This window comes from Haliotis rubra, unplaced genomic scaffold (genome assembly GCF_003918875.1).
Source record: "Haliotis rubra isolate DU_JTF1 unplaced genomic scaffold, ASM391887v1 Scf920, whole genome shotgun sequence".
NCBI lineage: Eukaryota > Metazoa > Mollusca > Gastropoda > Lepetellida > Haliotidae > Haliotis > Haliotis rubra.
Genome location: NW_025767658.1, coordinates 102018 through 119233, shown reverse-complemented (window position 1 = coordinate 119233; position 17216 = coordinate 102018). Strand labels below are relative to the sequence as shown.

The 17216-nt window shown below is 39.6% G+C and overlaps 1 protein-coding gene across 1 annotated transcript; it reads left to right on the top strand.

Annotated features, from left to right (window-relative positions):
- The first annotated feature begins 420 nt into the window (after positions 1 to 420).
- Positions 421 to 1272, top strand: LOC124264378 (galactoside alpha-(1,2)-fucosyltransferase 2-like). The gene is made up of 2 exons (XM_046699128.1): positions 421 to 823; positions 1004 to 1272. Exons 1-2 carry the CDS (start codon positions 421 to 423, stop codon positions 1270 to 1272), a joined length of 672 nt encoding a protein of 223 aa, XP_046555084.1.
- Positions 1273 to 17216: the final 15944 nt, after the last annotated feature.

The window sequence follows — 17216 nt, the reverse complement described above, 5'->3', positions numbered from 1 at the left end:
GTCTTGGCCTTTACAGGAGATCCTGACCTTTCAGAGGATGCCTTGGCCTTTCACTGGAGGTTTTGGCCTTTCAGGTGAGGTCCTGGCCTTTCACAGGAGGTCTTGACCTTTCACATGAGATATTGGCCCTCAACAGGAGGTCTTGGCCTGTTATACTGATCTCAAACATGTCATTGGCCAGAAAGCTGGGGTTTTTTATATCACAAAAATTAAAGACATAACAAAAAACACATAATGAAACTTTTCTTCATGTTTGTAGTTTTGTCCATGTTGATTATGTGTTTGGTTTTAATTCTACATCAGGATATTCTGCTGCAAGAAAAGTATATTGTCAATCATTCTGAAATAAATAATTGGATCCAGGACCTCAACATTTCATCTGGAAATCTTAACACAACTGGACCAAGCTTCAACAACACGATGCTTCCTGATGAGGTCGTCCAGGACCTGTTTTCAAGATGGCGAACAACCACGTCACGTGACTACACTCTAACGGTGGCATTCCGTGGTCGTCTGGGAAACAATATGTTTGAATATGCCTCATTGCTAGGAATTGCTGTCAGTACAGGAAAACAGCCTCTTATTCCAAAATCAATAGAACTGAACATACTGTTTAATATATCTTTCATCGGGGACATGCGCAATCAGTCTTCGACTCGTGTTTTAGAGAGACAATATGGCGCTTATGACCGCAAGCTCCTTACACTGCCCGGTGGAAATGTTGAAGTCTTGGGCTATCTTCAATCATGGAAGTATTTCCACTGCATCAGAGCCTCGATAAGAAAAGAGTTCATGTTCAGACAAAAATACATCGATCTCAGTGGTCAGTGTTTTGAAAAATACACAAATAAGCATAAAAACCGAACTGTTATCGGGATTCACGTTCGACGCACAGATATGACTTCTGGAGGAAATAGAGGCTATGTGGCTGCCCCTTTGTCGTATATTAAAAAAGCCATTGCACATATGAATATAAAGTTTCACAACCCTCTGTTCCTTATAGCTACTGACGACAAAAATTGGTGCAGAAAATATGTTGTTTCCTCGGACATAATACTCATGGAAAATTCAGATCCCTTTGTAGACTTTGCGACCTTGACCTTGTGTGATCACATGATAATGACTGTGGGGACATTTGGATGGTGGGCTGCTTGGCTTGGAGACGGGCATGCTGTATATTACAGAGATTTTCCCAGGCCAGGATCGGGGTTAGATAGAGATCTCATAAAAGAAGACCACTTTCTGCCGCATTGGGTTCCTCTTGGTGCTTGATCATACTCATGTGAAGATCCGGGTTAGAATGCTTGTCTTAAGAAGCGACTAACGGGATCGGGTGGTCAGGCTTGCTGACTTGGTTGACACATGTCACCGTATCCCAATTACGTAGAACATTTGATCACTGGATTATCTGGTCCAGACTCGATTATTTATAGACCGACGTCATGTGGCTGGACTATTGTTGAGCGCGGCGTAAAACAACAACCAACCAACTTAAGTTTTCAAAGAAGTGAGATTAGTTTTGGTTCCGTGTTATGTCCCAGAAATTAACATGCTCAACGTTAAACTATATGCCAAATTTGCCTTTCATTTTACAAATGATGATCGACATTTTGTTCTGCAGTTGGAACATTTTACGGAGAACACAAACTTTTCAGTTACATTAAATGACTAATAAATATTTCATATTCTATAGGCATTATACAAAAATGTTTTGCTGTATTTAATTAGTGACGATACTTTGAACAACATGGTGCTGGTTTGTTTCAAAACCCTTGTTTTTTGCTGCTTTTGACAATGTTTCACTTCACTCAAACTCAACCAATATTGAATCTGTTGCTTCCCTGCATGTTCCAACACGTCGTTTAAATTGCCCATTAAGCACACAAAACGTTGCCTTCACCTTAGAGTATAAATGACCACACCATGTTTTAAACGTTCATATATGACCATCAAATTTTAGGGCGTTCCCATACTTTTTGTTTGTAGTATATATGACATTTCACGGATACGAGTTTAGTATTCTGTTTATTACTCTCCAACAGATAGAAACTGCCTACAGTGTGATGACTCTCAGTTTTCCACGAGTCAGGCAAGGTCTACTACCATTGTGACAGAGGTATTAGCATTATGACGTCATAACAGTGACCATTATAACATCACATGTCTAGCGGTATTACACTAGTGTAATATTGCCCTAAAAATATTACGCTGCAATATTTTCCACGGGCGAGTAATACGTCCTGCTAGCTTATGTACCCAGCAAACAAACTTGTTGATTTTTCATTGTAACAATGTCACCACAACAGATAACTGCAAACTGTGGTTTTCATATTAACAACATTCATGCTTGTTTAACACTAAATCATTATATATTTTATTACATGATTGACGACCGCCTGCGTGGTGTAGTGGTGAGAGCGTCCACACGGAGAGAGGAAGGTCGCGGGTTCGATCCCCGACCGCGTCATACCAAAAGACGTTAAAATATGGTACTTGTTGGTCCCTGCCTGGCGCTCGGCATTAATGGGTACAACAAGGACTGGTCGGCTCGGAGTCAGTATACTGTGTCTGAGTGGGGTATTCATGCTTCACTACGGCATGGTATCTCAGTGAGCTAGCACTATAAAACCAGCTTCAGTCTGGGCTAGTACAAGCAGCCGCACATACACATACACACGCATGCACGTCGTCATATCAGCGAAATATTCTACTAATCTGTTCATCTCAATTATTGATTTTAGTGTGTGTACATCAGTAGAATCTGATCATTTGCCCATTGTTTGTCAGCTAAAGTGTTTCTTCCAGAGGATTGGCGACTCGTAGCGTTATGATACAATTGCGATTAAGAAATATAAGTGGAGACCTTCCCATGCAGACAAGTTTGACTCAACTTTAAAAGTAAACTTAAAATCACTGCCTCTTGATGTCTTTCATGAGATTACTATGGATAATCCATCTCTAGGAGCAACAATGCTGACTGACATTATCCAAAAACTGCATCTTCTTGAGGTGAGGAGACGGGATAATCATAAACAGCAATGGTTTGATCAAGACTGTGAAAATTTAAAACAAGATAAGTATGAACTTTTGGATAGAACTCGCCTGTCTGGAGATTTTTCTTACCTTCAAGAGTTTCATAAAATTCGAAATAAATTCAGAGAACTCTGTCGTCACAAGAAGGAGGAATATACAATAGCAATAACCAACTCTATATTATAGGATTTTTCTTCTGGTAAAAGGGTCAAATCTGTTTGGTCTCATTTTAGTAGCGCTTCATGTAAATCTGTAGCATCAGTTGACTGTTTGTCATTGGTTGAATATTTTAAAGATGTATTAAATATTCAAGATATCATATTGGTGAAGATTTTTTTCGCCTTTACAAAGGATTTCATTGTAAATCATGATGTGCAAGAATCCGTCTGTGGAATCTGTAATGATGATGATACCAAACATACTGTGAATAGGGACATAAGTATTGAAGAGGTGGCGTTTGCTCTTGGTAGTTACGACCTAATAAAAGTCCTGGTCCAGATGGTATTCCACCTGAGATGTTTAAAGTTAACAAAATTGTTTTGCAGTCATATTTATGTACCTCGTTTAATGACGGTTTTAGGTCAGGTCAATTTCAAGATCAGTGTTCACGTAGTATTATATTTCCATTGTATACAAAAGGAAGCGTCCATGATGTAAATAATTATCGTGGTATCTCTCTTATGGATATTTGTGGCAAAGCTTTTACTTCCATTTTGAACAGGCGTTTGAAAGAGGTTGTTGACTGTTGGATCTGTACCCTGAGTGTCAAGGTGGCTTCCGTAAAGGCTATTCTACGGTTGATAACATTTTTACACTCCAAAGTGTTATACAGAAGCAGGAGGTAGATTTTATTGTTTATTTGTTGATTTCCGTAAGGCGTTCAATTCAGTTAATAGAGATCTTCTTTGGTTTTTGTTCTGTTATCTAATAGTGTCCATGGTTCTATGTTCAATATCATTAGAGATATGCATTCAAAGACAAAGGCTAGTGTTAAGCTAAGCACTTTAAATGTTTCGGAATATTTTGATTCTTTGAGTGGGGTTCGGCAAGGTTGTATTTTAAGTCCTCTTCTATTTCCGTTGTTTGTTAACCAGTTGTATACGGAAATAATTACTTGTGGTGACAGGAGAGTATTTATTGATCCAGAGTTTATGGAATTGTATTTGCTATTGTATGCAGATGATTTATGTTTGTTTGCAGATTCTGCCATTAGTTTTCAGAGGAAGATCAATGTATTACTACAGTTTTGTAAAAAAAGGGGCTTGTCTGTAAATTTTCAGAAAACAGAGGTCCTAATCTTTTTAAATAGTGGTAAATTAAGGCGGTATGAATCTTGGTACTCTGGTGATCAGAAGTTAAACGTTTCTACATATTATTATTTGGGTTTATTGTTTTCAAATAGACTTTCATGGTCTAAATCGGTTCAAAATCTAGTAAATAAAGCAAATAACGCCTTGTGCTCAGTTAAGGGTTTTGGTAGGAGACTTAAAAATATTTCTCCAACTATTTTGTTCAAAATCTTTGGCTTACAGATAAAGCCGATATTTTTGTATGCTTCGGAAATATGGGGTTTTCGGAAATGGCATGTTATTGAACAGTTTCAGATTAGATTTTGTAAGTATGTGTTGGGTGTAAGTTATAAATGCTCTAACGCGGCTGTTTGGCGGAATGTGGTAGAAATTATATCTATGTTGATAGTTTATTACGTGTTATGAAGTATTGGTTCAAACTTTTACGCTTACCAAAGGATAGAAATCCAAAGAGGTGCTATATTATGTTGCACAATTTAGACAAAGTTGGTAGGAAAACGTGGGTATATATTTTCCGAAATACTTTGTTCAATTATGGTTTTGGTTTTGTGTGGGAAGCTCAAGGAGTTGGCAACCAGGAACAGTTTTTGAAAGATTTTCATGTAAGAGTTGGTGATTGTCAAAAGCAATTCATATTTTCAGAAATGCACAAATGTTCATCGCTTGAGGTCTATTCCAGTATCAAAAATGTATTTTGCACTGACCCATATTTATCTTTATTGAAATCTAAAGATGCGAGGCGTCGAATAACAATGTTACGAATCGGTGCACTTCCAAGGCACCAAATACTTTGTAATATGTGTAATGATAATCTTGAAGAAAATGAATGTCATTTCCTATTTGAATGTAAAGTTTATCATGATTTTCGCTGTAAGTATTTTAAAGCATTACCAAATTCCATAGATCAGCAATACTTTCTGAACACATTATCCTGTACCAAATTTTCAACACTAACAAATTGTTCTTACATTAAGGAAGCATTGTCATTGCGTTCTTTATTCATATGAATCTGATTGTCAATTGCCACTACCTGATAATTACACGTTTATTTGTATTGTACGTGGGCCAAAGGCCTTGTTACGAAATAAACTTGATTGATTGATTGATTTATTGACAAGCTCATGAAGAGAAGAAACGAGTTCGTCATTTCTGTAATTTCATAGGCCATCGAGCCGTTGTTCAAAGAGATCATGCCCGTGATGATCTGTGTTAGAACTAGTCTTCAGGAACCCAAGTTTTTCGAAAGAGGTGACTAACGGGATCGGGTGGTCAGTCTCGCTGACTTAGATGGCACATGTCATCGTATCCCCATTGCGTAGGAAGACGCTCACTGGATTGTAGGGTCAAGACTAGGTTATTTGCAGACCGCTGCCATATAGCTGAAATACTGCTGAGTGCAGCGTTTAACAAGACATCAACCAATCCAATGGGGGCGATGTGATTGCAGTGGTATTATAAACTCTGTCAAAAAAGAAACGCAACCCCTGTATTTTAGAGATTTTGATCTGAAGTTTTAGGACGACACAGCATTTTTATTATTTAAGACAGAAGTCTGAAATTTGGCAGAATAATAACCCAGATAGGCATGTTTAAAATTGTCATTTCAAAAGTCATCTCACAGACACCAGTTTGTCACCAGGGGGGCGTCTTTCTCAGTATCTCGTATGAGCACCACGCGCTGCAATCACTGCACGGCATCTCCTTGGACAAGAACGGATAAGACGCCGGATTCTTTCCTGGGGAATGGCTCTCCACTCCTCCTGCAGTGCAACGGCGAGCTGTTGCAGCGTCTGTGGCGGCGGCTGACGTTGACGTACCAGAGTATCCCACAGGTGTTCAATAGGGTTGAGGTCTGGTGATTTAGAGGGTCATGGCAAGACATTGACGTTGGAATTCTGCAGAAAGTTCATTGTTGCACGTGCAGTATGAGGCCGGGCGTTGTCCCGTTGAAAAATCTGTGTCTGTTGGTCAATAATCGGGAGAAGGTGAAGCTCTAACACGTGGTTGATGTAACGTTGGGCTGTCAGGTTCCCTGGAACGATCACCAAGTGTGATTTCTGGTTGTATGAGATGGTTCCCCAAACCATGACGCTTTCTCCGCCAAATCTGTCCACCTGTCGGACGCAGATGGGCGCAAAACGTTTATGACGTCTCCTATACAGACGCTGTCTTCCGTCGTGACGTTGCAAAAGAAAACGTGATTCATCAGAAAACCAGATTCGCCTCCAGTTTTGTAAAGTCCGTATCCTTACGTTGTTGCACCACCTGAGTCGTCGGCGTCGATGTAGGGGGCGTAGTACAGGTCCAACAACTGGTCTACAGGCACGTAAACCCGCTTCTTTCAGACGGTTCCTAATCGTTTGAGCTTACACTCTCCTCAAACCTGGTATTTGTGTGGCAGTCACGGTTGGTAGGGCATGCCGATTACGCAGGTGATGGACCCGGATGTACCGATCTTGAAGGGGGGTCGTGATTCTTGGCCTTCCACTTCTCGGGCGATCGTTGGTCAAATTGAAGTTGTTGTAGCGGCTCCAAAGTCGGATATCGTTGTTTTGTGAACATTTAGGTTCCGTGCAACAGTTCCAAAACTTCTCCGGCTTGAACACGACCAATGGCGATATTTCGGTCGGCAGCACTCAATCGTGGCATTTTTAACACAGCTTTTCGGCGACAAATGAATGAATATAATACGGAAGCACATGGGCTTTTATACACCCCTACATTAACTGCCATTTTCATGATTTGCATGTGTTTTTTTTGTGCGAAGTCACCATGAGGGTCATTTCATGCGTTGTGACGGAATAAGCAATAAAATACACTTATGCGTACAAATGCAGTTGTTTGGATGGTAATCTTCATTAATTACGTGTATCATTTCAATACATTCGAATAAAATTTAGTTTGGAAGCAATAACTTCATTCAAACGAATTTTTCATATCTGAGGACAGGGGTTGCGTTTCTTTTTTGACAGAGTTTATATATACATATTAAGTGCGCTTCAGTGACTTCCTTCCAATCATTTTAGTGTGGGAAAAGATTTTGGTTGACACATGTCAACGTATCCCAAATGCGTAGATCGATGTTCATGCTGTTGATCACTGGATTGTCTGTTCCAGACTCGATTATTTACATACCGCCGATATAAAGCTGGAGTGCGGCGTTAAACAACAAGCTACCCAACCAGGGAAACATCATACGCGCAACATACATTACAAACAAACCACTCAGACACATACACACACGCCTCGCTCACACACAAAACACACACATTGACACCTCGCTCTCACACATATTACCACCTCGCACTAACACACAAGCAACACACATCCCACCTCGCACACACACACAAAACACACACATTGACACGTCGCTCTCACACACAAAACACACACATTACCACCTCGCACTAACACACAAACCACACATTACCACGTCGCACTCACACAACAAAACACACATTACCACCTCACACTCAAACAAACCACATATTACCACCTCGCACTCACACACAAACCACATATTACCACCTTGCACTAATACACAAACCACACATTACCACCTCGCACTAACACACAAACCACAGATTACCACCTCTCTCACACACAAACCACACGAATTACCACCTCGCACTCACAGACACAAAAAACTACAGATTACCATCCCGCACTCACACAACAAAACACACATTACCACCTCGCACTAACAAACAAACCACATATTACCACCTCGCACTCACACACAAACCACAGATTACCGTCTCGCACTCACACACATTACCACCTCGCACTCACACACAAACTACACACACATCGTTCCTCTCACATCCCACTTCTATGTCAACAGAAATATACAATAACGAAAAACATTTCATTTTGGATTTATCAGGAAATCACGTCACCTCGCAACGTACGTAAATAAACACACTGTTCACTTGTCCTTAACTCACTGTTGCTATGTTACGAACGTTATGTTGACAGCCAACCGCTAGATTCTCTAATGTCTGGATTCTCTAATCCAATGGGGGCGATGTGATTGCAGTGGTATTATATATATATACATATTAAGTGCGCTTCAGTGACTTCCTTCCAATCATTTTAGTGTGGGAAAAGATTTTGGTTGACACATGTCATCGTATCCAAAATGCGTAGATCGATGTTCATGCTGTTGATCACTGGATTGTCTGTTCCAGACTCGATTATTTACATACCGCCGATATAAAGCTGGAGTGCGGCGTTAAACACAAACACACAAACCACAGATTACCACCTCGCACTAACACACACACAACACACATTACCACCTCGCACTCACACACAAACAACACACACATCGTTCCTCTCACATCCCACTTCTATGTCAACAGAAATATACAATAACGAAAAACACGTGAGTCTGGTTCATTTTGGATTTATCAGGAAATCACGTCACCTCGCAACGTACGTAAATAAACATACTGTTAACTGTTAACTTGTCGTTAACTCACTGTTGCTATGTTACGAAAGTTATGTTGACAGCCAACCGCTAGATTCTCTAATGTCTGAAAGAGGTACATTGTATACTTGTTGAAATATCTGCTTAAAAACCACACAATTTCACATTGTAAATCTGGTCAGTCGTAAGGTTTGCCGTAGATAGTTCGACAACCCCAGGAACGTGAGTACAGTCGAACACCGTTGTGTCGAAGTTGAAGGGACCTACATAAATGCTTCGAGTATTCCACAGTGCGACACAAGCACCAAATGATGACTAATTAAATAATACGCAGAGACAAAGCTTTACTTCGAGACACCATAGGTTCGACACAATAACAGTTCGCCACAATAGAGCTCAAAACCTTTAGAGTTCGACACTTAGAGTTTAACAGAATAAGAGTTCGACACAAGGTGAGCTCGACACAAGAAGTGTTCGACACAATAAGAGTTCGACACAACCGTGTTTGACTGTATATGTGCAATCAGGCCTACCAACGAAAGCCAGCAGATAGCAACCAAGCTATAGTATGAACATACTTGAAATAGAAATAGCCACACACATTACACCCGTGAGACTATCACCATTAAGTGTGCATAGGAATGATTGAAACACGCCACGTTTACAGAAGACATTGCAACAATCTGAATACCTGCCAATGTGTTGCTGCGGGTGTCACTCACTGTTTTGGTTCCATCGAGTGAGTTTAATATTTACGCCGCTTTAGCAATAAGCCAGCAATATCACGGCGGGGGACACCAGGAATGGGCTTCACATGTTGTACCCATGTGGGGAATGGAACCAAGGCCTTCGCTGTGACGACCGAAAGCTTCAGCCACAAGCTTACCTCATGGTTCCATCGAAAATGTGGCGGGTTTGAATGAAAACGATAAATTCTGAATGGTGAGTCTTTGGTAGGCCTGACGATGATATCACAGAAATCAAGAGCATTTTGATGATTTTTTTATTTTTATTTTTTATTCCACTTTTTTTGTTGTACAGCAAATCATACATGTCATACATAATATGTCATTTAACACATACTTCATTGAAAACAAACTGTTTATGGCAGCACGAGCATTTTCATCTATCGAGAAGCCGTTTCATCAAAGGACTAATTGGATAAAATGGTTCAAACAACCTGCTTATGGTAACTGGACCAATGCTATACATCGAGAAACAAAGTTTCAGCAAAAAGAGTAATTAAATAGAGTGGTTCAAACATACCACTTATGGCGGCTGGACCAATGTCATACATCGATAACAAAGTTTCGTTGAAAAGGGTAATTGAATAAATTGGTATAACCAATGTCATACATCGATACACAAAGATTCATTGAAAAGGGTAATTAAATGGAGTAGTTAAGGAACATACTACGTATGGCAACTAGACCATACATCGAGAAACCAGGTTTCATCGAAAAGGGTAATTGAATAGAGTGGTTAAGAAACAAACTGCTTTATGGCAACTGGACCGTACATCAATAAACAAGTTTCATTGATAGTAGTAATTGAATAAAGTTGTTCAAAACATACCACTTATAGCAGATGGACTATCCTGTGTACCAGAACTTTTTCACGTGACTTTCCAGTTATTGCTTATATTAATCCATGTGCATTATCCGGTGACAACACTTAGGATCGTAATTCATGTTGCAGAGTCACTCCGAACTTTCATGTAGATCCTGTGTACCAGAACTTTTTCACGTGACTTTCCAGTTACTGCTTATATTAATCCATGTGCATTATCCGGTGACAACACTTAGGATCGTAATTCATGTTGCAGAGTCACTCCGAACTTTCATGTAGATCCTGTGTACCAGAACTTTTTCACGTGACTTTCCAGTTACTGCTTATATTAATCCATGTGCATTATCCGGTGACAACACTTAGGATCGTAATTCATGTTGCAGAGTCACTCCGAACTTTCATGTAAATCCTGTGTACCAGAACTTTTTCACGGGACTCTCCATATTAATCCATGTGCATTATTCAGTAACAACACTTAGTCTATTCTGTATTCACTGCCACCGGTCATTCCAACAGGGAGAGGTGACATTCTGTCACAACACCCCTAAGTTGCCATAGTTAATTAACACTAATCTAACATTCCCCATCTGTTGAGGTTCGCCTGCAGAGTCTGTTGCTTGACCTTTTGGCAGGTGCGTTTTTTAAGTTATTTTGTGATCTGCCTTGGACGCCTTATGTTGGGCGGTACCCAAATGCAGCGTCCCCGTTTAAAACCTGCTAAATATGGGGTTCTCGTGCAGGTTGTGCGAAGCATGGTTTTCACTGCAGGTTTTTCTGATTGATCTACCTGCTCTTTACGATCTGCTATATTATCAAGGTCACTTCCACTTTTAATTTCAATTGATTTATGTAAAGACCACGCACAATTATTCCATGTATCTTTTACAAGTATTTAGTAATCGAAGCACTGCGACTGAACATTCCAGCAGTGAATAGCGACATCTTGTCAGAACACCGAACATGTCATCGATATTTGACACTACTTTGGATCTCGTGTGTCAATGTGACAATATCACTTTCAGTATCTAAACACTGCAAGCCACACGCAAGTAATTCATATACCTTCCATAAGTGTTTAGTAGTCCAATCACTGTGACTGAACACTCCAGCAGTGAAGAGCGGCATTCTGTCAGAACACCTGATATGTTTGTCATGTTATTTGACATTAATCTGAATCCAACTCGTGATGATAAGACAACGTCACTTTCTGGCGCAAGTGACAAAAGAACATTGCATTTTCGTTGGTTTCCTTTACAGAAACTATCCCTTTTCTTGGGACAGGTAGATTGTCTAGTTGTGCTCGTGATCTGCCATGACTTTCTAATTTATGCACCTAGACATTGCATAGGTAATGCACAATTATTCCATTTTATTTTGTAAGCCTTTAGTAATCTAATCACTGACTAGACATCTTAACAGTGACAAGTCACATTTTATCAGACGTGTTATGATTGATATTTGACACTAATCTGGACCCCGTGTAACAAGATAGCACAAACAAGGGAACATTGTGCCTTCGTTTCATTTACACCAGCTACACCTCCTTGTTTTTTAAGTAGTAATGGTTTGTGCATTGGTTATCTCTTTATCTGCCATTTATACGTTGTGTTGGTCTAATAATCAATTTCAGTATCCCCGTTGAAGCAATGTTATATAAGAGTTCACAAGCACCCCGTGCAAACCATGGTTATCAGTGCTTGCACACGGGGGCCGAAGCTACTACATGAAACTTGTTAGATTTGTTTTCCAAAGAGTCACTTTCAGTCTAAATTAACCTGATTTATGCGCTCAAGTACTGTAATGTAAAATGCACGGCTCCTTTTCTATTTTTTATAACATCATAGTAATCGCTAATTATACTTTGGAATTTGTTGCGGGTACGGGTTGACCACCCAAACGACAGCTTCCGATGAAGCATGTTTTACTATTTGTTGGTTTCTTATTAATTATAATTCCACTACGTTTTGTTACTTGTGAAAAATACACAAATTCTGGAAGTCATCAAAATGTCAGCATCTCAACCTATACCATCTTATTTATATCATATCAATTGCGAATCATGAATAATAAATAATGGGTTTCGAAAGAGTCAAAATTATTTCCATGAATTGTAGAGGCATTGGCGATAGTCTTAAGAGAAAACAAGTATTTAGATTCCTCAAAAAGAAAAAGCGTCCATATATTGTTTACAAGATGTTCATTTTACAAAACAACAAGAGCAGTTTATCAAACAACAATGGGGTTACTCGGAATGTTATTTTAACTCATTCAAATCAAACGCGAGGGGAACGGCAATTCTTTTCAACAATAATTTTGAATTTTATGTTAGTAAAGAATATCCTGATGCAGAACGTGAAAATTTTAAAGCCATTGATATTGAAATTGAAAATAAGACATATCTGCTTATAAATGTATACGGCCCAAACGAAGATACGCCTGAATTTTATGAACAAATAATCAACATTCTAAATGAATCTGACTCGGAATTCTTTATTCTTTGTGGAGATTGGAACTGTGCTTTAAATCCTATACTTGATCAATTTAATTATAAAAATGTAAATAACCCTAAAAATAGAGCCAAAATAAAGGATATTATAGAGTTATATGATTTGAAAGACCCTTGGAGACTACATAACCCAACTGAAAGGAGGTATACCTGGCGTCAGCCTACTCCTTTAAAACAATCACGTCTTGATTATTTCCTTGTTTCTCACAATCTCCTCTCTTCAGTAGAATATACCAGCATAGATCCAGGTTTTAGAACTGATCATTCTCTCGTAGAGATAAGTTTGCACTCAAATGAGGTCAAACGAGGTAAGAGTTATTGGAAGCATTTTGATGATGTCAAATATATTTGACGTCCATGATATGTTTGACGTGAACGGACAAGAATAATTTTCAATAATACCAAGATGTAATAATGTAAACATATCTTCTATCCACACAAACAGGACCACTTGGTGAACGATCTCATGAACCACCGGCATGTCATGGTACGGGTTCGAACCCAGACTAATTTGTATTGGTTTGTCTGCACCATGCCTATTGTCTTGGTTTCACGAAGGCTAAAATCTGCATCACTTCTGGATATTTCCCATACCAGGTCACCCTTCCATGAAATTACGACATAGTGACACCTTAACCATAGCTGGATGGCTGTAATGTACCAAACTATACAACTGACTGACAGAGTTTGGTTTTACGCCGCTTTTAGCAATATTCCAGCAATATCACGGCGGGGGACACCAGACAAACTATACAAATACATGTGTGTTCAGATGACTATTTCAGAACAGGTACACCGCCAGGTTCGTATCTAGGCCCCTGTCTATTTGTTATACACTACCGGCCAAAAGAGAATACACACTATTGTTGGATGTGGGTACAAAGTAACAAAATCTGCCGAATTTGATAGGTGTATCACACCTGTATTTTGGACATAAAATTTGCAATGTTAGGCTACTAACTTCTACATGGTAATTTTTCAATAGCGGATGTAACTGTTTGATTAAATTCAGTTTTCATGGTATCCTTTCAATTGCCCGACCCTTTACATTACGAGCACAACATTTTATCGAATTCACAAATTTCATTCAAATAACCCCGAGCAGCTGTTGACATATAACGCGCAGGTGATCTGTATATCATTTCACTGTAACGAAATAATATACAATATAGATATATAACAAAAGTAGAAGAAAATGACTTAAAAGTACACGGCAGTTCAAACGCGATTTATAAATGAATTATGTATTGTGACAAATCACGTGATCAAATAATAAATGAAATACACATAAAAAGCAGGTGATGTTAGCGACACTGTACGTCGCTGTAACGTGAAGGGTTCGTGTCAAGAATAAATAGCTATTTACATTAAGTCTTGAGAACAAATATATCTGTACACACGTGAATATATAACATTTACAACCAAAGAGATCAGTTGTGTCCTGCTGTGCATTAAAGTGTATATCAGCATCCTCAGATAAAGCTTGGATATTGCATCATGCTTTAAAGTGTATATCAACATCCTCAAATAAAGCTTAGATAATGCATGACGTGTATACATTAACACAATGCATCTCATGCATATGTTGGTGTTATACCCAATGTTTTGTCTGATTTGTAAAAGCGGTTTTCTTGCATTCACGAACTCGAAACTTAAAGCAGTAGTGAGTGAGTATGGTTTTACGCCGCTTTTAGCAATATTTCAGCATTATCACGGCAGGGGACACCAGAAATGGACTACACATATTGTACCCATGTGGGGATCCAAACATGGGTCTTCAGCGTGACGACTGACGCTTTAACCATTAGGCTACCTCACGCTTCGCTGAACAAATGCAGCTTTTGCGTGACGATAGATAAATGATGTCACACAACGTAGAGATTAAATACACATGTGCCTATTTGTGGGATTCTATCTGACTCGTGACTAAATCGAGATAAATTGGTCAAAGCAAAGTTAATATGGTTTTAAGCTGCTTTTGGCAATATTCAATCAATATCACGTCTAAGGACACTGAAATCGTGATGCACAGTTTTTACCATGTGGGGAATCGAACCGGGTGTTAAGCGTGACGGGCGACACCTGAACCACTAGACTACCACGTCGCCTGAGATGTAAAGGAACATTTGGGTGAACAATATAAAGAAAGCAAGTTTTAAAATGTAAATAACGTTGGTAGGGCAAAACAGAAGATATAAGAAAAAAACCTAATTTGGAAATAAGCGCACTATTAGTATTTACATGACATAAGCGACAACGTACAAGGAAGTATAGAACGTCTTGTTAAGGCAGGATATTGGAGAAACTGCAGTCACCAAAACCGAATATCGTTGCATGGATTCGTCAACAACAGTAAAAGGTCCAAGCACAAATAGATATAATAATAATAATTATAATAATAATAAAAGGTATTCATGATTACATAAATATGCATGATTCGCAATATCCGGTGTCACGTGACGTACCTTTCCACATCAACACACTGTGAGTAGGGGCGTGATATCATGCAATTACCCTACAAGGTGATTCGATATAGCGCGGGAATACTTCCAAAACGCCATTATGACGTCATTACATTTGTGTGATCTTGTTTCGACATTATAGTGGCATGGTTTTCGACCGTGTGGCTCGATTACGTGCCATGATTTTTCACACACTGGCTTCGTTGAAACGCTTTTGGCTCAACACAGGGACATGTAACAGTTGTGGGGGATTTCCATATTACACCACTCAGGGGAGATAACTCATCCCTCTAGTGACAACATTACACAATTCAGGGGAGATAACTCATCCCTCTAGTGACAACATTACACAATTCAGGGGAGAAAACCCGCCCCTTCAGGTACAACAATGCGCCATTCAGGGGAGATAGCTCATCTCCTTCATTAACAACAATACAGGGGAGATAACTCGCGTTACAGTACACAACCCAGGGGAAACAACCCATCCCTCTAGTAACATCAAACATAACAAAAAACAAAATATTCCGACAGTGACTGGTCCGACAAAGTCAACACCTTCTTTCAGACAACTTCTGTTTTACGACTAATTTGTTTTATATTTGCGAACAATCGTAATTAACAAACGGAATACAATCTTGGGCATTTTCAAATTAACTGCCGTGCTTAGGAAAATGCATTAAACATTCAAGCGACTGAAAGAAACGTCGTCATAAGGTGTATATGTTTTGTCTACTCCAATTTTGAAGAGCATACGTTCTTTTGCCCGGAAGTGTAAACAACAACTTTTCTTCATTTTTAAACAAATACGTGGTATTTTTTTACGTGATTTGCTCCAGAATCACAAACTATTCTTCTGGGATGTAGGTCACTGTGACCATTATTACAGCAACACAATACAATGTACTTAGGACCAGGACTGAGTTGACGCATGGCAGATGGGTACCCGGTAGGGCGGGTATATAATGTCACTGGTGACCCCCTGTAGCCTCACGGAGAGCTTGAGTTGTGTACTCCCAGGAAACTGAGAACGAAAATCAAGTGCACATGTATCCGGGGCGATATTTATACAGAACCGTTAACATACACTTGAGTAGAATTTGGTGAATGAATAAATTTGAAACTGACAGACTTTGGAAATCCTGGAATTCCATCACCCGACAAAACAGTCGAATACACTTGCTTCTGGTGTCACGCGTGTGTTCATTTTGCAGTTGCAAGCTGTCCATAAACTCCACAAGCTTCATTACAATTCACTCTAACACTCCAGTTCATTCCACAACCATGATTTGTTGCCAACCGTGCCAGGGTTACGGAATGAGCCGAGTGGTTACGAATGTTGAACCATGAACGTGGCGGAAAGATGCGACTATGCCCGAGCAGCGTCCTACAAAGGCGAACCTTCAGGCCTGGTTGAATATATCCAGTGAAGCTTTGCTACGTAAATCACTTGATCGAACTACATGCAGTGCATATCAAAGAGAGTTGACTTTACAACAATGACATAAATAAAATACAAATATACGCTCTTCATGGCATTGAAATATTCATTGCCGCATCAGCACCCCATAGTCTTCAGCAAATCACAAATGGAATCATCCACTTCAGGCGCACGCGCCTCGATGTCGGTGGACCACGTGACAGAATATGCAAAGAGGATGACGTCACAGCTGTGTCATAAGGTACTCAGGTTGTCGTCACTTCCCGCTCCCCAAGCAACCAGTACGTTGTCACGCTCACCTTGCCCTAGGGAACAACATCAACGATGACGTTACACGATAATACTTACATCTACGTAGGCGGTATTTACATCTGCGTACACGATACTTACATCTACGTAGGCGGTATTTACATCTTTGTACACGATACTTACATCTACGTAGGCGGTATTTACATCTTTGTACACG

Excerpts from the sequence above, each read along its gene's own strand:
- LOC124264378 (XM_046699128.1), top strand. The coding sequence starts at position 421 with ATGCTTCCTGATGAGGTCGTCCAGGACCTGTTTTCAAGATGGCGAACA. Across the intron at positions 824-1,003 it reads AAAATACATCGATCTCAGTG|CTACTGACGACAAAAATTGG; the intron begins GTCAGTGTTTTG and ends TGTTCCTTATAG.